Genomic DNA, 23,922 nt, shown 5'->3' on the forward strand with positions numbered 1-23,922 from the left:
CATTAAAAAATGTTAAAATACATTTGTTTTTTATTTTTTTAGAAGTCAAATCTTAGTTTTAATTCTATGAAATAAGGAATAAGCAGATTTTTTTAAATGAAAATTTGTGCAATCTAGGTTTAAATTATAAGAATTTCAGTTACAATAAAGATCTATCTATCTATCTATCTATCTTCGTTAAAGAATATTTCGTTCTAGGGGACACTTCAAGTGAGAAAAGAAGTAGCTCATTTCGAAAACATGAGTACGTCAGTGTCCAACAGTAGAACAGATTCTTTTTATTTTAAAGGACGTCCTGTTTTTAACTAAAAGCATTATGCCATTTTTTTAAATACTTCGTTTTTCCGTGCAAAGAATTTTAAAAATATAGTGAAATGTTCCTGTTTCACAAGAAGAAAGGTAACATTTTACGCGATATCCGTAACAATTCGTAGAAGCATTGGCATCCGTATCCTAGATTTGCACTGAAGTCAATTTCAAATTTGATTGATAATGATATGCAAAAACACTCTAATGCTTATTTTGAGACTCGAACGAAACGTTGATTCGAGTGACTAGACCTTTTCGTTCGAATGAACTTTGTTTATTTTGACTTTCGAGTGAAAAAAAATGCATTGCAGAAAATAAACCTTATTTTGGTGATCAGCTGTTTAAAATGATTTGATATTTTTATTTGATTATTTTATATTTATTTCTCAAACATGGTCACACTTTTCAATTGAAATGTAAACAACCAATTATTTAAAATTTTATATCGGTGCAATTTGTTATTCTCCTTCATCAACTTTATGAAGACATTTTTCTGTTCCCTATTTGCCCAATTGGAATGTGGATATGCCCATTATAAAATTAAAAAAAAAAAACTAGTCAATATGACTTTATCAAATCATAATCCATAAACCATAATCAAATTTTAAAACTTACATGTTTCTTCAGCTATTCATTAGGAAATATGGGAACGAAGCAAAATTGGCATTTCATTTAAATCATTCGCAAGTCCAAATCTACTCAATTTAAAAAATAAATGACCCTTCGATTGAATCTGCAAACTTTCTTAAAATAAGATCTTCTAGAATTCGACTAACTTTCGATCGAAAGCGAAACTCAAAATAAGCATGTCTATTATTAGAGTGCTTTTGGTATTATGCTGAATTTAAATTCTACCCCCCAGTTGGGTAATGGATGTTGTATCAAAACACTCTATGTGAAGTTATAAATTCTTCTTACCCTCCAACAAAAAAATGTGTTACTTACTTTTTGTATCATGTTCTTGTACAGCAACATAGACACAAAAGAACAAATACAAAAATTGCGTAACCCAGGAACGGTATCCATCTACATAAAAGAAGGGAACCAAACTCGCTGAAGACCATATTCTATATCCGTATATCTAATCTTCACAACCAATAGTCTCTTTCTTATCGTCAAAAAATATACTTTCAATCCTGGGTCCTCGAATGGAAAATCTACCCCTAGTCCAACACAAAATTCCCATGAAAGTCCCTCTTGGTGGTTAATGAAATATTTATCAAATTCGTAGGTCCCAACCTGTTTTTATGCTTCCCCAAAATTGTATGCCATCCATACAAACTAAAATAAGCAAATATTTTACAAATTCGTCTTAAGATTTTAAATACCTAGGAATAAAAACAATAAATAGGCATAGGCCTGTTTAGCTGTCCATCGCATTCTGTTCATTGTTCTGTTTATTGGGGTTGATAGCTATCGGTTAAAATAAAACAAATATAAATTTGCGATTCTTCGCGTGCTCTCGTGCTGTTCGGTGACATACAAACATTTTTGTATGTATTTATAGCCTGGTATCCGAGAGTTCTCGATTGCGACGACTGTTGGATGGTTACATTTGTTATCCGAAAATTTTGTTAAAAACCCATGAATTTAATTGCATCTGTCAGGAAGTAGAGGGCGGGAATTCGACCAATCTCAAATATTTTCCCAATTTTTTATTGTGGAATTATAAACGAAGATTGATGAGGTATTGTTTGCCTATTTTTCAGAAATGTCCCTTATTGCTTGTAAAATACGTTTGACATGCCCAACTTTAACAACGCCTAAATCTTTTAGATCTCGACGTACTAAACTAAGAAGTTCTTTTCCGCGAATGTCATTCTTAACAAATGTATCTGCATACTCCGACATTTGCATTGCTTCCAACCAAGTTACAACCTCATTAACACTCCAATTACAAACTGCAGCTCTTGTATTAGCGGTTGGTTTGAATATTTGACTGTTAGCTGTTGATCCACTGCGAAGCCGCACCCAAAATGGTTTTGATTTCTTGCGAGCATCAAGCTAAAGAAAAACAATTATATTTTTTATAATAGTCAGTAAAAAGTAAGGAAATATAACTTACGTCTTCATTAGGAGCCGCGGCGTTGAAATATGCTCGAATCTTACCATCGACGCATTTTAGAACAGAACATTTCTTTAACTCCATTTCCATGTTAGCTAAAGCTGCACTCAGTTTGAACTCCAAGTCCTCTCTTAATATCAAACTGTGACCACGTTCTCGAAGAAGGGTACATGTGTCATCGTATAAATGTCGTGAAGAATCAATAACTTCCACTAATTTCATTCTAAGAGTTGGTCCTTCCAATAATTTACCATTTGGATGAATGGATTCCAAGGCATCTGCAGTTCTGCATGCAACATCGTACAGATTCCTCTGCAGCGATGGATGCGAAATAATAAGAAACTTAACCCATTTAACGAGCGAACTTATAGCCTCAATGAAATTTAATAATACATAACACTCTCGTTCCGAGAGAACATCTTCAGAACTTGGGGAGCCTTGTTCCAAAGCTATTGATGATTGATCTCTTTGTATCGAAATGCTTTGCTGACGCTGCTTTTCTTGCCATTGCTTTAATGACACCTCGAGGTTACGGTTTCTACCAAGCATTTGTACTCTATTTTTGTGTAGAATTCTGATCATTCCAGGTGGCTGAAGCCACGCTTCTCCATCAACTTGAATTGGTACTTCTTCGTCGCCAAGAATATTTATTTGGACACTCTGACACTGAGCAATTCTGTGATGCTGCAAATTAATAAGCCTTGATGCAGCCATTTGAACAGATCCAAAAACCGCAACAACTTCAAGTATGCGGTCATCAAAACTTGGAGCAAGAAAAATATCATCTTTCTTGGTTCCACCCCAAAAATTTGTGCCTCCCATAAAACTAAAATAATCAAACATTCTACAATGTTGTTTTATGATGTAAACTTTAATATTTACCTAGGAATATTCAGAATAACAATTCCCTGCAGTGAAGGCAAGGGAATTCGCTGTCCATCGCATTCTAGTTGAACGCGTTGTTCAAGATTTTTATACGTTTTTTGTAACAACTGTTTTGAACCCAATACTCCATACCACATATAATTTCTTGCTCTTGACCGACACTTCTCTGGATGTTCTTCTCTCTTGTTATGAAAGTCAAGTGAAATTTTAGCATCAATCCCTATGCCAAAATAATTATTCATAACGCATTTTTCATGGTAGCCTTCAAGAAGGGTTTCATCTGGATCCATCAAAGGACTGACAGCTGCACACAAAGTATCCGCATTAGCAAGAAGACACTTTGATATAAAACCGGTACCTGTAATGTCTGAAAACAAAATTTATCAAACTTAATAATCTAGATAAAATGTTTTTTTAGTACTTGGCCATGTGGGAAGACGAACTAAGGGATTAATGATAGGAAGTTTCTTATTCGCATCATCTATTGGTTCTTTATCCTTCGAAATTTGATCCTCCCTATCTTTTCCTTCACCATGATCAAAGCTAAATGGAGACGATCCCATCAATAAGTTTGCTTTCGATCCTTTAAGTGTTGGCATAGACATAACTTCATTTGGCTAGAAAACAATTTTAAAAACGGTGAATGATGATTAAAATAAATATTAGTTATTATACAAAATTATGTATAAAACGATCTCGTTAAACTCAGTCATAAAACACGTTCTTTGAAATCACTTGGTATTGTTGTATAGAAATACAAAAACAATCATTTATATAATCGATCAAACAATCACTTTATGAATGTTGATGTTTAAATTGTGACTTAATCCATACTTTGGTCCAATTGGAGGATATAACACACAATTTAGTGCTACTCTTTTTTGGTTCTCACTACAGTAGTTGTCGCTTATTTGCCCCCCTTTTAATTAATTTTCCTGGTTAATTGTCCGAAAAAATTGCATTCAGCATTTACCCAGCAAATTGAACCCCGTTTAATTAAATTACTCGCTTAACTGATCTTAAACAAATGCAACTTACAAACTGAAAAAAGCCAAAATCAATAAATGCATTAATAATAGAAGTTAGTTTTTTTGTCAAGTCTCTTTGGTCGATTTTGAAATCGTTTTCAAATGCAAGCCTTTTAGATAGTTTTTGTATTTGTCCTCTACAGTGAAGTGTGTTTTAATTTCTAATTTTATACAATTTTGCAATTTGGCTCGAATCTGGGGGAAATATTTTCTTTAAATTATTGTTTTCAAATTTCAAACAAAATCACATTTAAGTTATAAGAAACCAATTGTCACTAATGTAAGGATAATAAAATTTGCATTTTTTATCCTTAAATAAGAAAATGTTGTAAAAACAATTTGGTAGTAACGAATTGCACTGAGGTTGCGCTACGGACCGTCAAATTGTTTTCACGTTCCACATACCATCCACACTGCAACGAATAAATTGTGCGATCGTAACATAATCTCAAAATTATACCACTCTTGTTTTATTTTTGTGTGAAAGATCATGGTTGAGGAAAATTTGAACAAAAAGGTTAATTCAATTCATGGCTGTCTACGAATAGAAATAAAGCCCATATGAAAAAAAAGTCAAAATATGCGAATATCCACAGTTCGCAGTTCGTAGGTCGTAGCTCATGTGCCAGATGCTTTAGCATAAGTATTGATATTTGCTCAGGCTCTGCGAGTATAATCACCTCGACTTGTGGACAATACCACTTCTGGCACCACTTTTCGCTACCGCTCGCAAGATTAAATAGCAATTTAATGTCGTAGTTACAAATAAAATCAAAAGCCTTTTTCCTTAGTTAGTAATAAACTGCAATACTTATTATATATTAATAAATAAATATACACAAATAATATTAATAACATACCTTAAATAAACTTCCACAACTAATGCGTCTAGTTGCTGATGGAGAATTGTTCAAAAACTTCATATGTTCAGGGTCCAAGCTTAGGAAATTTGGATTGAAACCAGAATGGCGTCTATCCTTTTCCTTTTCGAATTCCTGTGTAGTTAAACTTGGAGAATGACTAGAGTGTCGTCTTAAATCAGGAGGCAAATTTGTTGATAGCTTAACATCGTCCCCTCGCAAGGGTGTTGGTGGTCGAACTACCACACTTATCTGTGGATATTTGGGAATATCATCATCAAGGGATTGTTTTTTACAAGACTCATCAAATGTTATTCGTTTTACATCTTGATTAATGCTAGCAGGTACTTTTATTTGTTTTTTTGGTGAAGAAGTTTGTTTAACTGTTTCCTTATCCGATAGATCTGAATGTGATCTTTGAACTCTAATATCAATCGAACACGGTAAGGACTCATCTGCGTTGGGTTCAATAATGCTTGACGATGAAGCTTTTGAAGTTACTGGCTGTGATTTTCGACGCTTAAACGGATTGGAAATGTAATACTTAAGCAAAAGAAAATAATAAAATGTATACCTTGAAACTTTTGCGAGCAATGTCATTTCCCTCTACAAATTGTGCCAGGCTGCAGTACCGAGGTGGTTCACGTATTTTCTGATCATCACAACGATTGTCGATTTCGAAAACTATGTTTTCAAAACCAAATTGCTGTTGGTTGTTCTCAAAACAATCAACAAAAGCCGCATTATGTGGCGATGATGATCGGCGATTAGACAAAATCTTCTGATTCGATGGTTGAACTAAATCTGTGTATAGTGTCGTTGTATCTTCTGTTATTGTACTGTCCTGAAGAACAGCCATCATGTCGTTTCCTAGAACAGAACTAATATCGTCCATAATGCTTTCTGCGGGCATTCCTTCAGTCTCATCACTTGATTCAGGAGAGTCAATATGAGTAAAATTGTCCATATCCAAATTCTTTAAACGAAGAAAATACATTTATTTAATAATAATAAACACATAAATATACATGGATCAATGTATAACAAGCTTCTAACTGTGGAGTATCTCTAAGGAGGATATAACAGGTGTTTTTTTAGAAATAAAGAACAGTGCTTGGGGCGACTTTCCATTACCGCAGCACGAATTTCCTTCTGATTTTTTTTGTACAGTTAGGTAGGGGTCTCAATAGAACATGTTTTAAATATTAGGGCGAGGAAACAACTTTAAGTCATAAAAAAAATATTTTCTTTTTCGGACTTAACCCTACTTTTTTTGTATTGCATTTTTTGAGCCTAAAACAAGTTTTTTTTTAATTGATAGCACGGCGCGGCGTACTAACAGCTAGGTATGTAGGGGGGGGCATGCTGCCCCCCTACAACCCCCCTGCTTGGGGTCACTATAGGATTTGGGGTGGGTGCGAGTTTGGGTATATGCAAAGTACTTTTCCATTTGAGCACTAAAATAAAAGAATTTACCAAGAAAAAAAAACAAGTATGGCAACACTGAACAAAAAACAGGGAAGAAATGTCAAAATCAACCATTTTTGAGTGTTTTGTATGGAAAAAAGTGAACTTTAAAAATTAATTAAAAATAGAAATAAATGTTTCCTCGCTGTAAAATTGCTATAGTTATTATTTATTTGCACATATCTATCGAAAAGAGTCGCGAGTCGAAATTCGTGCTGCGGTAATGGAAAGTTGAGCCCAGTGCTTATTCTTAGTTTGTTTTAGACTCCTAAACAACGCTTCCAAATTGTGCAGAATTATTTAAAAAAAAAATCAATCCAAAATGCGTATTGCACCAATTTTGTTTAGAAAATTGACACACCGTTACATCCAGTCAGTTATTATTGACTTTTCGTTCATCAATTGAACAAACATGATGTGCAGAAGTTGTGGTTTCAACAAGACAGAGCAACATGTCCTGCAGCTCGTGCCACAATTGATTAATGGAAGGAAAAGTTTGTTAACCATATAGTTTCACCTTACGGACTTGAGATTTAACGCCGCTAGACTAGTTTCTGTGAAGATATGTAAATATACAAAGACTACGCTCGAAACAGCTGTTGCGGTCATTTCCAAGATATCATATTTCAATTATAATTGCAGATGATTATTTTCTAAATAATCATAATTTCAATTTAAGGAAACATTTATTTTTACAATAAATACATGTTTAAAAATAATTTCTCCACTCGAAATTAAAACAATGAAATAACATAAACACGATTGCATTTGCGTTTGCGATTGTCCATATTTTAACCCCCTATCGGGCTTACAACTGGTTATTTTTGGACATGTGACGTTGCGAAATCTTAACCTCGTGACCAAAATTAACCTTCCCTAGTAGATGCTTGTATATAGATTTTTGTTTGTTCATTCTCATGCTGATCATGGTAAGCTTGTGTTTTTAATTAAGCATGACTTACTTTTGGATCACAACCCGAAGCACTAATAGCGCCCATACACTACACATGCCTGCATGGGAAACAAAATGCAACTGATGAATGTGTGGTTGTACCTGCGGCATGACTGGTATCAATTTTTACCGCGTTTACAAGGAGAATTGAATCCGAATTAAATCAGGATCTAGGCCGTATAGACTTGGATCAGATCGAAATAGGATTACTCGATCCGATCCCACTGAAAGAGGTGAATCGAATCGAAAAACCTGAATAGGGGAATCAAGTTATGGGTGTGTGAGGTCTTGCTTGTGTGCGTGCGATAAGTTTTTCCATCTTGTTTGTTCTAAGCAAAAATACTCAATTTAAATGGAGTATTCTTGGTTCTAAGCTGAATTTAATTTGGCGTTCGTCTTTGTGTTGAGAGCATTGTTATAAAATTTGAAAGTTATTCACGTAGCAGTACGCACACAAATACAACCCAAATGTCATTTCGATTCCATTTGAATTCGATTCCTCGATTCAGTGCCACCATATACCTGGATCGAAATCTCAATTCGATTCGATTCCTCGATCTCCTCTTGTAACCAGGGTATTTGTTGGATATTTTCAAGTGACAGATTTTGCCAATGAAATCAAATTGTTGTAGCAGCGGGTTCTGATTTTGACGTATTGCCTACTCGACATGAATACACAACTTAAGTACCTTGCACATGAGAACGAACAACGAATGAACGAACAAACGTGATTTTACAAATTTCAAAAAGTCAATTTCAAACAAAAACACATTTAAATTATAAGAAACCAATTGATACTTATGTTAGGGAAATAAAATTTGAATTTTATTCTCTAAAACAAGACAACTTTGTATAAACAATTTGGTAGTAACGAATTGCCGTTTGGTTGTTACGAACTGTCAAACTCTATTCGCGTTCCACATACCATCCACACTGCAACGAATAAATTGTTCGCGCTCAACTTAACGTCAAATTTATACCACTTTTGCTTTGTTTGTTGAAAAGGGTAATTATTATTAATTGACAATTCGTCGCTGTCTGCGAATAGAAATAAAGCTCATGTGAAAGAAAAGCCAAAATATGCAGTTCGCAGCTCATGTGCAAGCTGCTTTAAGAGTGTGCACTTTGCATGTGTCATGTATGGTTGGAGTGTGGATGTGTGTTCACTATTTTTGCAGACACGTTCAGTGTATAGGACCCATAACACAACTTTTCAATCAAAAAAAGGTACTGCTAAATTATTGAAAATAACTTATTTTCCATACCTGCAATAAGTCACCTATCTGAAAAGGTTGTAATGAATCTATGTTTTTGTCCAAGATTTCTGAAGCCAAGCTACATTCTTCGTTGCTAATAATCGACAAAATATCACTGGGTTCTCCTGGCAGTTCTTCTGTTGATGATTGGTCCTAAAAAAATAAAATTTTAGAAAAAAAAATTAAAATGGTTTAGAGAGCGAGAACATACTTGGGCATCGGTATCAATGATTGTCATGCTTTCACCTATATATACATTGGAATCTATTTTAGGAGAAACTACTTGTGGAACCTGAAGAGTTCTATTGCTTTTAGCAGGGGTAACTAATTGATCTTCAATCTGTCTTTGCTCACATTCGATTCCGGTGCAGTTATTTAAATCATCATTTCCTCCACTTGGTAATAGATTTACGGCTTCATCCCGACTTTTATAATTTTTTTTGTCAAAAACCTCTATTAGGTGGTAATCCGAAAGTGGATCGATAAGTGCTTCAGGAGTAAGGCTGGGTAAGCTCAAGAAATCTTTTGTCGGAGTGGAACTCAAAAGATCTGATCTGCAACTGTCATACTTTTCTGTGGTTTGTATTTGCAAAGTTTGGCAGCAAGGGTTTTCCTCAGCTTCCTGTATACTTTCAGGTACACCGGAACTTCGACGACTGTCTGCAAATTCTCTTGGAACTGGTAAACTCATAGTATTAAAGAAACTATCATCAAGTGAGTCCCTTCTGTTATATGGCAGTGGAGATAAACACGTTAATTGAGTCGTAGTAAGGGATGGGCAAATAATGTTTATTGGAGGAATTGGAAGTGAAGGGGAAGTGTCATTTGATGATGTTTTTAGTTTCATTGCCTCGAAGGGGGTGATTGAAAGCTTTCTTTGATAACGCTTTGGCCTTCCTGGTTCTGAATGCTCAACTAAGTTATAAATTGCCCGCTTTACACTATTTGCACGACATTGAAGAGCTTCTTTCTCTGTAAAACGTAGATTTCGAGAATGTCTACGTTCTTTTGAATTTATGTGATCTTTTTCAGTCTTTTCCAAGGAAATGCTCCAATCTCTGTTGTGCATTAAAAGAAAAAGAAAATTTTTATGAAACATCACAGTTTTGTGAAATTTAAAATAACGAGTTAAAAATTATTATCAATTATATAGAATTAAAATTGTTTTTAAATAAGTTTAAATAAGTTTTCTACTAAACAATTGTCATAATTTTTATTTTACGAGAAAATTCTCGTAGAGACGAGACCATAAGTCAAGTAATTCGGCTCTAACTTTAAAAATTATACTCGTTTCAGAAATTTTAAAATCTTCTCTAAAATAATTGTTTTCAAGAAGATTGATGATGATAATGATCCTCTGTGGTTTGCTTTGTATGTTTTCAATTTCTTCCAACTCTTCGTGTCCATACACTTTCATTCCAATAGTAGAGGCAACTATTTATTATTACGATTATAGCCAATGCACTTGTTTCTTTTTAACATGGTAAATAAAGTGTGAAGATATAAGTGGACTTAAAAAGGGTGCCAGTTTTACATTTTAAACCTCTTGATTTGTTTGTCCCATTCTTCACAGCTGCTGTCATACATATATATCAAATAGTTTTACATAAATTCGTATAAAAAAGGTTGGTAATTCGATTGCTGCGAGCTTATAAAGCATGTAATTTCTGTTAATCGTATTAAAAGTCTACAAAAGGCATACAAACATAGCCGCATTTCTTCTACACAATTTATAAGCCTATTGAATATTATTTGCTCTAAGAATTCAATACACATTTCTCTTTAATTTTTAGGTAGACACCAATCACTTGTTTTTTAAATCGAAAGAATTCTAGACAGATGCAAGTTCTCAAGAACTACCTCTTCACAGAATATTCTAGGTATATACTTCAATCACATACTATAGAAACTTAGGATTAGATTGTTGATAAGATTTTACCGAAATCCTATCACAAACTGAGGCTTTATTGTTTTTTATTTTCATTAAAGCTGATTAAAAATCAGGCATAGAGAAAATTGAGTCTAAATCTGAAACAATAAAATACCCAAACTTATTGTTTTGATGTAAGTGTCTTATTGCGTTTAAAAATTTGTCAGCTTTCTTTCAGAGATTTCCATTAAAGTGCATATAAGTTCAATAACCTGATGTAATAAATGGTCTACTGAATCTTAAGCCAAGTCACATTCCGGCCCTGCTCTTAAAAAGCATAAAATATAAAAAATATTTAAGAGTGACGCTCTACAGCGTTAGAACAATAATTGTTGTTAATCTGGCCTGCTTTTCCTCTATTTTTATCAATCGCGTCGAAGTCAAGGTCAAGAAGATACTACAACATACAGGTTCGAAAAGGGACCAAAATGTTAAACTAGACTATCAAACTTCGAGATCTATTAAATGCACCTGAGGAGTTCCTCAAGGTAGTCATCTGCTCCACTTTTATTTATAATATTTATCGATGATATATTGAAAGATAAAAATCTCAGCCAATGTCTTATATATGTATACAACTTCCATAAACTCAATGTTAAGAAATGGGAAATTTACAAGATTTGTATTTTTTAAAATGTCATGCCATTTTTGTGCAGATTTTCAAGTCCGACATACTCTTCTCGGTTTTAAATTCCTCAAATCTCGAAAAACTTTATTCACGATATAGTTTTTTTGTGATATTTCATGTTATCATAAAAAGTGTCCTAAACTGTTATAGTTATTTTTTTGTTATGCGCCGATTAGAATTTCTTTCTCAGCATAAAAATTGGAAAAATTATGGTATGAATGAACCACTTTCAAGACCAATTAAGGCTTTTAATTAAATGATTTGTCATACTGCCAGCAGTATTTATCTTAAGAACTTAAACATAAATTGTAAATAATTTATTGTTGTATATCTGTCCAATGCAGCTCATCCTACCCTAGCCCATCGCCACTCAACCAATTCCACAGCATTCATCCCTGAACGCGGCTGGTAACGAAGTAGCCCATCCTTGCTTGAAGCAAAAAATCATCGAAGTAAAAGTTTTACAACGGCGGTCATACTTTACGAAGATTAATGGGTTGTGTCTTTGCTATTTCCGTTTGATCATTCTATCCGTTAAAAAAGGGAAAAGTTAAAAGTTTTTCTCTAAAATACAGATAGATGGCAGGAACAACCAAAACAAGAAAGGATGTGTGCAGCAAGAGTGTAACAAGGTTGAGGTTTTTTAGACTAGAGTTTATTTGTATGTTAACTTAACATTTATTTGTAAAGAATTACCTTTTCAGCTTTTTATTTCACCAAAAAAATCAAATATGAAATTTGGATAACCTCAGGTTTAGCCCTAAATTTATTTTTAAATAGCCTAAAGGGTTAAGCAAACATCTAGGAAGAAATCCCAATGCATTTTCAGACAAATTGTAGCTGAATTTTTTTTGCTACAGGACAACATATAGTTAGAACAGTGTTTCTGACTGGAAAACTTATGAATACGATGCATTAAGCTTAAATTTTGGTTTGAGAAAAAATGTATACATTTTTTATCACAAAGCCACTGAACTAGCGAGAATACAAATATTTTTACTTATGTACCAAAGTACTTTTCGGCTATTGAAGATAAACCTTTAAGAGCAACACCCTAGCTAGGTTGAAAGAGATAATAATAGCTTATCACCTATTCACAAATCTTTTGCAATGAGAATTGGCAACAGAAGTAGGCGGTCTATTTGTTTAGTCTTTACTTAAATCACTTAGTTTCCGAATTCAGGAATAAGAGAGGGTATATACAAATGTTTTCAATGTTCCTGTGTACTTTTACTTTCCGCAAAATTAAGTTGATAAACGCTTAAAATTGAAACAAATCATGAGTTTTGTTATAAATAGTAGTCATGAGAAGTGATTTCAGAGTTGTATGTGGATTGTTGCGACCCCTAATTTATTTGACTTACTTGATACGAAAAGTGCTTTCTCAAATTAGCCGTTCGTATTCGGTTTAAAACTGTAGGTCCCCTCCATCCCTGACAACAGTACTGGCATACAGGAATGGTTGAGAGTTCTAAGTCACAGGGTCCTAGTTCTCAATGGACTGTTGCGCCACCCAGAAACAATGATTAAGACTGATTTCAAATAACTAGCTAATATTTCTTTAAATGCGTACTTTAGAATTGTTTCTAGATCTTTTTTGTTCTCGCACCTAACTAGAGTAATTGATTTCACTTTATATTGGAATGATAATACTCCCAATCGAACACAATGAGAGTGCCAACAATCTTTTTTCTATAAAACAAAAATTACAAAATTATTATTTAGTTCATATAAATAAAAATACATTCTACATTTTGTGTCAATATTTAGTGAAATGAAATATAAAAATTATGTTCACTAGAATTTTTACGTGTAACGTGTAGAAATTAAATTGAAATATTAAAATTAAATTTAAAAATTCACTTGGAACTGAAATTAAATTTAGATTTCCATCCTAATTGTATTAAAATGTGTTTTAGCATGTTTCTTCAATTTTTTTTATTTTCGTATGTTTGACAAAAATTGAAATAGTATTTAAAATACTTTAATTTAATATTTATGTTTACATGCATTTTGTTTGTTTGTTTTAACTGTAATGATGGCAATCAATGAAATATATTGTAATTTTCACGTTTCAAATTATAATTTTCACAACTTAAACCATTTAGTACATGATGTGATATATTTTGTAACATAGCGTGAACGGAATTGAGCTTTTGATATTCATAATAAAATATAAAAAATAAATTAGGTGGCGCAAGAGTCCATGAAAAGAACCGGGGCCTAGTGACTTACAACACTTACTACAGTTTACGAAATGGAAGGAGTGCGTATCCGTAATTTCATAAAAATTGTAATTTACTTCAAAAATAATCAAAACTCAATTTGTTGCACTTTCAGTAGTTTCATAAAAATTGAAATGAATATTTGAAGTCCATATACGAGTAATTAAAATTCCATAGAACTGTTCGCTGCGCTTCTTTAATGGAATATTATTCCGCATACAAATTAAAAACTTAATATTAAGAATGAATAAGAACAATTAAGTTGGCTTTTTGTTGTTACGTAAAAAGTTGTTTTTTTTTTTTAAATTTATTCCTAGGAGTCAAAACGTAACTACTGATCTTAAAAGAACTATTAAAAAGATGTATGTGGCTTACATGAACAGACAAATGTTTTAGAAAAAAACTTTGACTTATTTTGGCTTTACCTCTATGCTTTATACTTGAAAATGCAGACAAAAAAAAAACAAATTCTTACCTACATATATATGTATGTACATACATATATTAAAATAAATATTTTAAAACTTACAAGTATTCCGCAGAACTCTTTGATATAATGCTCCTGATCGAAGCACGCAAATCATCACCAGAGTGTTCACCGGTCTCTTCAATTTTTAGAGCATCCAATAGCATATTTAGCTTCTGTCGAAGTATATCACATTTAATTATCAATTGGTCGTCCTCTTTTCGATTTTCACAAATTTTATCTACAAGCTCTTCTGTTGTTTCGCATAAAATTTTCGTACATGATACCAAAACAGTCAAATCATCGGTCTCAACAATCGATCGCAAGTTTTCGTTCGCTGAAGTTACTAGTCCAGTTAATTGAGCTTGTTGGGCACTTGATAGTGACATTTTTGGTGGTTTCACAGATATTGCCTTCTCGAAAACCATTATACTCCAACGGTCCAACATTTTTGTACTAGCAGACTCATAACGCTCTAAAATTTGTGGTAAATGAGCATCATCATCACAAGATGAACCCCAACCTAGTACGCGTGCCAAGTCGTTGCCAGTTCCAAGAGGAAGAACTGCTACTTGGCATTGTTTCTGAATAAAAATAAAATTAATACAGGAAAGTCAAGTAGTATTGTATTTAACTTACGTGCATGTTAAAGCGATCAATTTCACTTAGAACCCACCCTACTGAACCATCACCTGAACACACAAGAATTCGAAAAATGTCAAAATGCCTAAACAATCTGAGTCCCAGGCTTGGTCCAGTAGAAATTAAATCGAAAACTTGTGCGGGATTCAGCAATTGCTTAAATCTTCTTAGAAATTTGACGCCTTGGTTATCTCCAGATTTTGAATTAACAAAAACCAACAAAGGTGAGAAATTTCCTTTGGGACTTACAACATCCCAAGGCTCATCAACACCTATAGAGTGTACGCTTGTAGGTGGTACAACGGATACTTTTGCCGGCCCAATTGGACATGCCACTGACATTTCTGGTCTACACGCCGTATGGACTGTAGCACGACACCACAGACAGCGCCAATCTTGTAGACGCAAGACAGACCCGCAGGTCTTTTTGCATTTAAGACATGTTGATGCAACTGGTAAATTACCTTCCATCCATTGATGAGGCATAACGATACTTCCATCTACATCTTCAATAATATCCTTTCCAACAGTAGCTAGTGTCGTCCATTTGCAATTGGCAATTGCCTTAGCCGCACATCGTTTGTGTACTTTACATTTACATACTTCACAGGACAGTCCATGCGAAGTGACTCCTGGTAATGCTTCACGACAAACGTTGCAGTATGTTGGTCTTGCATGGGATGTTGAATGCCATTGATGGTAGTTGGAGAGTATATCATGATGGTCAATAGCAGGTTCAAAATATTCCTGACTTGAAGCGGACTTTAATGACGTTAGCCAATCTTCCATTTTAAAAGATAATCAACGAGTGAGCAACTACAAATACCTATGAAAATGAGAAAAATTGGAATAAACATTTGGTTAATTACTATAAATATTAAATAATAGGTTCTTTTATCATAAACAAATTAGAAAAAACTATCTCAAGATATTTTAGTACGAGAATCATAGCAGGAATATCTACCCTCATCTGTAATTTGATAATGACCAATATTTCATCAAGGATAATAATTGGAATATCAACTTGCGCTTGGGTTGCCTATAGTGTAAAGCTATGCTATTAGTCAAATAATTTAATAACCTTTCTCCCTATACACCTCATATTAAAATTATCAGGTGTATAGGGAGAAGCTACAAACGAGAATAAACAAGGTTCAACGTAGTGTAAGTCATGGTCACACCGAAAAGTTAAACATTTCAAGTTCTGCTATATACATATATACATAATATAAAACCTGACTGCTTACATAAAAAGTAATGAGATCAAATAGTATGCATAGTCATAATTTCACCAATATAATTCAATATCAAGTTAGCAACTTTAAACAATATATTTACAAATTGTAGGTATATTGATATAAATAGCGTTAGATCTACTGCCAGTCTTTAAAGTCTTCCTTCAGTGCGTTTATAACTGGCGGTCGATTTATCTTTGTGTAATATTATTGCAATGATCCCAATGAATAATAAAATTATTAAGAATCAAAAAAATATACCTATATTATAGGAAAATTTTAAATAAGCAAATCTGTTGCTAAAGTTTTCAGTTTTTAAAGTTGTACAGTAAAGTTCTGCTAGTTATTTTTTACACTTTATTTATTGTTTCAATATGTTTTTGCCCTAAGAAGTTTCTGGTTATTATGGTGCAATTTACAATAATCTTGTCATTCTAAAACTGATATTTTTCTAATTTATATAGTTCATGTTTAATTATGAAAATGTCTTGCATCAGAATTTTGTTTATCAATGCTGATTTTGCTGTCTTTCCTTCAAAAGAGTCATATTTAAAATATTGCATGTATTTTAAGATTTAAAAATGTACCTGCAAAAAAGTTTGTTTTCAAAATTTAAAACGCCATTTGATTCATCTAAAACACCTTAATATTTCAATGATGTATTTAAAAAAATAATTTTGTATATATAAATACCCGTATTTACATATAAAGAAAACATAGTTAAAATAAATTATTTGTGATCCCGTGTTTAGGAAAACGATCATCAAATCAAATATTATTCAGCTGTGCAGAAAGAAACTATTGAAATCTTTTGAAAGCTTAAAATCAAAATAAAGGTACCCTTGTGGAGCAATACATATATATTTTTTTATATTGAAAGAAGCTAAAGACCATTTTTACCTAACAATAAAAAAAGTCTATCTGTTTCTTTTTGACAAAATTCGAATTTTTTTATGTTTGACCAAAAAAATGTGTATGGGGATTATGTTGGTTTTAGTCGTAAAAACTTAAAAAAAAACACACACACACACACTTCCGAGAATCGGTTCAAAGCTTTAATATCAAAATTTGAAGTCAATCGACCCAATGCTTTGGGCCTGGACAGACAGACGGACGGAATCTGGGGACCCTATTTTTTCTACTTCTCTACCATCGAAATGTCATGTTTGATTGAAATGTTGAGATAAATTTAAAAACTTACCATATAGTTCCTACATGTTATGTATGTCGTTAGTAAAAGTGTCAAAGGCTTTTTAATTTTTGCTTATAAATTTGAGTTAATTACCTGTTAACAATTATTTTTTTATAGGTAGATGTTTTTTATTTTTCTGAATTTGGTTTAAATCCATCTGGAGTTATTATATATCCAACAAATTGTATTTCTTTCTTTAAGAAATCGCATTTGTTTGGGGATATTCTCAAATGTATGCTTTGCGTTTCCTTAGTACTTTTTGATAGAAGAAAGATGTTCTTTTAATGACGTGCTAAAATGTTTTGTACAGATATGCATGTATTTCCTACAAATTTAATACCTGGTTTATCAAATTTCGTTGGTGCGTTTTTGAGACCGAAATACATTGTATCAATTTAATTGTAATGATCTGAAAAATAGAGAATATAGTTTTCTCTCTAGTGCTAGTTCTATTTCTATCTGATAAAACCCATTTCATCTAGAATATATGGTTTTCTTGCATTTTTGCGTTCAGACATTGGTGTCGAATATCTGGCCTAATACAAAAAAAAAAGAGTTTATAAGTGTCTAGAATATTAAAGGATGCTTCTTGAAAAAGAAGATTAAAAGACGTTGACTTTGTTTGATTTCAGTATATTAGAAGAAAAGAATTGCAAAAAGTAACTTGGAGTAAGTACAAAAAATATATTAAAACAACTTCATATAATAAATAAATATAGAATTTTATAGTTCATATAAGGTAAGGTGAGTAGTGTGAAGTTTTAAATTAAATTATTTTGTGTTATATAAACTTAAATGTTGTTAGTTTTAACACTTCTCGTCAACATTTTACGTTAAATTCCATTCCAAATTTTTGGAAACAAAACAAATGCTTGTCTCTTGGAACAGCTTCCGTCAAACCATCTGCTGCCATTAGTTCAGTTTGAAGTTAGTCAATGCTTGCTGCACTATTCTCGATCGCCTCCCTGATATATTTGTACTTATAATCAATATGCTTGGTTGGTGAGTGCCTCCATAATTTGCGATTTGCTGTGCACTCTGATTGTCACAATAAATTAACGTTTGCATACTCTGCTTTTGCACAAGACATGATTGCAATGGCAGAAGAAGATAAATTTGACCTTAACGGAAATGTAAAAAAAAAAACAAAATTGACGAATATAGAGTGAATCAATTTCAGAAATGCTCCATGAGATGAAAATACATCCAGAACTAAAGGTGCATTGTCGGGTCATACTTCCTTAAACTGTTAATGGGAACTGATATTTTAAGATATTGAATGAGTTTTTAATCCAGAACTGCGCCGAAAACGTATCCCATTTAACAGAAAGATTAAGCAACAAAACTTTTATTTAAAATTAGGTTGAATTTTGTATCCATTTAGAAAGTATTAAATACACTATTTAAAAACAAAAGTTATTTGATGTTTGTATGTTTGCAATCAAAGCAGTCGACACCTTATAGTGAGCTTACCGTAAAAACCAAAAATGCCATTCTGTGTATAGAATCCTTTTAAAAAAAATAATCAACACGTAAAAATCTAACATAAAGTAAGTTTGGTAATTTTTGATTGTCTCAAAAACTAGAAGATATAAAGGACTTATTTTTCAGTTTTTGTTTAAGATTATATTAGAACAACGAATTTCAGTCAACTTTTGAGTTTAAAACCGGTTTTCAAAAACTTGACTTAAAAGCTTTTGTTTTAGTATTATTTTTTTAATTTTTGTTTCCATTTTGGTACTTTTTGTAAAAATTGCCTCTCTCGTCCCAACGGGGAGAGAAAATCCCCCTCTTGAAGTAAAAAATGCTTGTATTGACAAAAAATCGTTATAATTAATTGGCGCCTAAGTTATCGTATTCTCCCCAATTTATAAAAATATACTATTTGCAACATTTCTTTAGATTCGTTAACAAAACAACAAATTACTTCTTCATGTTTAAAACCGATTTGGAATAAATGGTTAAGCATTATTTTAGAAGGGTTTTGTAGGACAGGCGAATCCTTACAGCTAATAAGGGTTTTTCAAAAAGTGGATAATAATACGAGTATTTAAACTGAATATTGATCATCAATTCAAAAATTATGGGAAGTTTTATTTGCAAAAAAAACTAATTTAAGTTAACTTAGAAATTTAAACGAAATCCATTTGAAAAGTATAATTTGATTTCCTGTTACACAACCTTGTTTATTTATTGGTCTTGCAAGAACTAGAGTAAAACATATTCAAGCATCTATGTACATATGCGTAGAATTATAGGTCAATTGTATTATTTTGATTATGGTGCATATTATATGTTGGTTTTACTTATTTATGCAGATTTAGATACATATCCTTTTCTTGATTACCTACCTCAAAGCTCAAACTAAGAAGAACTTATCTATAATTATATGTATAGCCAAAAGTAATTTTATTTCTTACCTTACAGATATGTTTATATTTATAATGTTGTGTCCTTCCATAAACTTGATAGTTGATAGATATTAATAATTTTGAAAATTTAATGATCACATTCATTTAGTTAAAATTTTTTCGCAAATATCTATATATGTAAATATACATATTTTCGGAAAAATATATTTTTCGTTCACACTAAGTGTTCTTAATTTTAAAACTGGAAACCATGGAAAATTGTAAAGTACAAAGTTAGTTATATACACAAACCATAAAAAGTACCTACACATAAAAAAATTAATAACTAACATTTTTTCCAAAAAAATTAAGGTGAAAAGGTAGTTAAATACACACAGGAAATACCTACACCAAAAATTTATTTTGTTTAAAATAAAAAAAATACAAGAAAAATTAATGAATAAAGTTGATTGTCGGATTTGTTCGTTGTTAAGTGTACGCGACACATTAGTTCGATCTAAACTGAGAATAAGAAATATTACAGGACATTTAAGCTTACCGCAGGCATTGCGGTCCTAGGCTTGTTTGTATTCAGCATTTTAAAAAAGCTTTAAAAGAATACATTTTATTTGCAAGAGCTTTTTTCACTCAGGCACCGTTCAAATTTAAAGTATGCTGTTGCCATGCGGAAAAAAAGTATATTTTAAAAAACTTTAAATTTTTTTTTGTAAAAAAAAGTCTAAATCTGCAAAGTTAATTGTATCTAAGTTTTACCAACTTATAAGTATTACTTAAACATTTTTTGATAGTGGTAAGTTGTATCCTGGGTAAGTAAATGGGTAGTATGACTACAGATTTCAGCCAAAGAAAAGTAATGTTACAATATTTGTAAATTATGTTTGTTTTTAAAATTTGTGAGTTTATGTGCATACTATGCATTAACATTAGTTAATTAATGTTTTGCTGTAAACATCTCCATTATGTTTTGAGCATGGAAGCTTTTGGCAAGGAATATTCCAACATTTGTTGAATAGTTTGTCTAAAAAATTGGAACATGTTATTATACGCATGTATGGAGAGTTCCTTACTTAAGAAAGGTAAACTCTCTTTGCTGAGCTACGAATCAAACATTTTAATACTGTGTTTTGTAAATAAATTCAACATATAGACTCATGACATTGTAGTATTAGAATCTACGCAGCTTTAAAAATGCGTGTCCATTTGAGAGTTCTCTCGATAGTAAAATACCGAGAGAAGCTATCATGTGCCTGTCCACTTGAGGCAATATATTGATATTTATTTATATTTATTTATTTATATTTATATATATGTTTGTAGAGATGGTTTTCTGGGAATACTCTCTCATAACCGTGTCCACATGGTATATTTTCCCTGCCAATTGGAAGTTGAGAGTGGTGAAAACATGTTTTCTTACAAGCGCAAAGTTGCAGCTGTCTTAATTGTTGGTATTATTCTTTAAAAATAAAAACAAAGTACTGAAGCGAACGTTCGTCACCAACTTAATGTAGGGTGTACTCTTACAATAGAGCTTGAAATTGAACATGTTCAACAATTCAGAGATTTGTAAAACTGTCGAGTCTGTCCAGTGATTTATAACAGTTAAAATTAAATCGACTAGGCTAAAAAATGAACGAATGCAATACTTGCCATTCAGTTCCTATAATTATGTCGCAAATAATAAATAAATAACTTCTGATTTTAAATAATTTCCTTCATGCTTAGGTATGTACATATGTATGTATGTATATACTTTTTTAGTTGAAATTCCATGCAAATTAGAAACAAAATATTAGGTGGATGTTTTTATTGCTTTTAATTTTCTTGTAAAATTTTGATTTGGAGGGTTTACTTTGGTTTAAGACCAGTTAAGAATATTAACTGCATTTTTTATTTTAAAATTTAGATTTTAAAAATTGATGTTTTTTTCTTTTTTTTTTGTTGACTTCAAAGCCCTAAACAAAAATCCCCTCCTATAATTTCAGGTTTTCCGGATGAATATAAAATGTTTGCTTTATCCGCAAACTTGTATTTTAGTTTGATTTTATTCTTGTTTTTGTTTTAATTTTGTTACTAAATAATTTTATATCAACAGATGTCATGTCTTCCAACAAAAAGTAACATGACTTAAATTCCAAAATATTAAACTAATAAAGACAAATTATGATATATTATATTTTGTGTATCTAAAAGTCAGTAGGTTGAATTATCTTTAAAATAATGGCCGCGAAATTAATGTCAAATGAGCGAAATGTATGGAAATTCATAAATTTAGTGTTGGAAACACATTTCGAAATTAGAGAAAAACTATCCACAAGAAACAAACCGAGCGCGTTAACCAAGCGAAATTATCACGAACCATTACAATTATTTGTTTATAACAGAAATGGCTTTCTCGCTCTTAAAACAAAAAATTGCAAAAGTGTCATTTTATTATCAGCAGCACCAATGGCCACTAAACGTCGTATTTTAGAATCGAAAGAACTAGGTAAAAAATAACGGGAATATTTACAATTAAGTTTTATACTTTTTTTAAAGCCAACATTCCGTTCTATTATCCAGTTTTCAAAATAAATAAATAACAGCAATGAATGAAAATAGTAGATACTCTTAAAAAAAAAGAAATATTTGACTGTTAACAGTCGAAATGTTTTTTCTGAACACCGTTTAATTTTAATAAATTTGTAAATTTGATTTAAAATATAACCAGCATAAGTGTTCATATATGCGCTTCGACCCAACCATTACACCGGGACGACGGAAACGACGACAATAAAAAAAAAACGACGGTATCTCTCGTTTGAAAATTTGCTCACGAAGAAGAAATGAAAGCTCACAAAACTGTAAGTTTCCTTGTTAAATAATTTATTTAATGGAATTTATTAGTATTTTATTTGAATCAGAATCATCGTCGAGCTGATGGAGAGCAACGATCAATTAGCTAGGGGATTTTTACTGGGAATCAACACAACTGACATAAAAAGGAATGGAATTCCATAGCTGAGCAGCTGAACAGCAAGGCTCCTCCAGTAAGAGATGGAGATTGTTGGCAAGAGTAGATACCCTTAAAAAAAGAAATATTTGACTGTTGAAATGTTTTTTCTGAACACCGTTTAATTTTAATAATAATATGATTTAAAATATAACCAGCATAAGTGTTCATATATGCGTTTCGACCCATTTACCGGGACGACGGCAACTTATTTCTGCTTCGTTTTAAAATTTTGTCTAACGCACAAAATTTCATTTAAGATGTGTTGAATTGATTCAATGTGCCTGTCATTCGCTGCATTTATGTGCATCAGCGGCAATAAAGAAAATTGAATTTCAAATTGAGACATACTTATAAGATGTTTATTTTTATTTTTCTCACAGTTCTAAACGACAAACTGAATTTTGTGAATTTCAAGAAGCATTTAACCTTCAAATACATACAATTTTACGTCTAAGTAAGACTAAGTGGTGTATTTTGTGTTTTTTTTCATTATCTGCTACATATTTTACAAATCTACTTCGTTTTTTTGGGCAAGATGTTTCACTTTTCTTGCTTAGCATTCTCATCCCTGAGATGAAGATTGTTGGCAAAAGGTTTGAATCGCCTATTTCATTAATGTACAAAATATTTAAATGTTTGCTTTAATCAGGTTTGGGCTGACTTAAAGTTCAAAGAAGAAGAAAATAATAAACAATTCAAAAGAAATAAAAGCAACTAAATAAGGTCCAAACCAATTGCAAATTGTATCTCCGCTGGAAGATGCTGTAGCAAATTTGTTTAAATACAAACAGTAGTTAAACCCAAACGGAAATGCAATTGGTGTATCCCAGTCCAATTTACTTCCAAATACATCAACACGAGCTCAGGCAACAGATGCAGATGCAGACGCAGACGCCTCTCTTTCCTATTTAGAAGCAGAAGTTTTAAAGATGGAAGATGGCTCCGTCGAATTGGAGGGTGAAATGTTGGGGCAGCAACAACCGGAACAGCAACATGAAACTAAAGAGCCTGCAAGAAAAAAACGACGTCTGTGCTTATCTGCTTTCTTTTTATAATTAATTGTGCTTTTTAAAAACTTCGCACTTAACCTTCTTCGTCATCATCACTATCGCTACTCGTGTTGTAATACATTTCAACACTTATCATTTTAATTACTTATTTATTTACCAATAATTACATAAAACCGCATTTGTTAAACATTGAACAATAATTTTTTATTTACACTTTAATTTCATTCTAACAGATGTTTGTAACCTTTGTATCGTTTAAAAATCTGCTACAAATTCTTCGCGTCAAAGAACTCATATAACGCCACTTAAAAAACGACACGACGAAGAAAATGAGAGTCGTCGAAAAAACGAGACGACATCGGTAAATTGCATGAATGTCTTCTATCATTCACGAGATATCCAGAACCG

The 23,922-nt window shown here is 32.1% G+C and overlaps 1 protein-coding gene across 4 annotated transcripts; it reads right to left on the reverse strand.

The window, feature by feature from the left end:
- Positions 1-1,671: 1,671 nt before the first annotated feature.
- On the reverse strand, positions 1,672-20,006 carry LOC129939351 (diacylglycerol kinase eta). Of its 4 annotated transcripts, none has more exons than XM_056047329.1 (12): positions 19,901-20,006; positions 19,561-19,753; positions 14,711-15,539; positions 14,135-14,655; positions 9,034-9,880; positions 8,832-8,975; positions 5,722-6,123; positions 5,148-5,666; positions 3,681-3,876; positions 3,257-3,626; positions 2,375-3,200; positions 1,672-2,313 (listed from the first exon to the last, which is right to left on the reverse strand). In XM_056047329.1, exons 3-12 carry the CDS (start codon positions 15,500-15,502, stop codon positions 2,008-2,010), a joined length of 4,923 nt encoding a protein of 1,640 aa, XP_055903304.1. In that variant the 5' UTR covers positions 15,503-15,539; positions 19,561-19,753; positions 19,901-20,006; the 3' UTR covers positions 1,672-2,007. The 4 variants fall into 4 exon arrangements, with proteins under 4 accessions (XP_055903304.1, XP_055903303.1, XP_055903306.1 ...); XM_056047328.1 differs by having other exon boundaries at positions 19,561-19,815; positions 19,901-19,999; XM_056047331.1 differs by having other exon boundaries at positions 5,148-5,399; positions 5,472-5,666; positions 19,561-19,999.
- Between the last annotated feature and the right edge of the window lie 3,916 nt (positions 20,007-23,922).

The sequence above is a fragment of the Eupeodes corollae genome, chromosome 1 (genome assembly GCF_945859685.1).
Source record: "Eupeodes corollae chromosome 1, idEupCoro1.1, whole genome shotgun sequence".
NCBI classification, from domain to species: domain Eukaryota; kingdom Metazoa; phylum Arthropoda; class Insecta; order Diptera; family Syrphidae; genus Eupeodes; species Eupeodes corollae.

Excerpts from the sequence above, each read along its gene's own strand:
- LOC129939351 (XM_056047329.1), bottom strand. The coding sequence starts at position 15,502 with ATGGAAGATTGGCTAACGTCATTAAAGTCCGCTTCAAGTCAGGAATAT. Across the intron at positions 8,976-9,033 it reads TCATTGATACCGATGCCCAA|GACCAATCATCAACAGAAGA; the intron begins GTATGTTCTCGC and ends TTATTTTTTTAG. Across the intron at positions 3,201-3,256 it reads GTTATTCTGAATATTCCTAG|TTTTATGGGAGGCACAAATT; the intron begins GTAAATATTAAA and ends TGATTATTTTAG.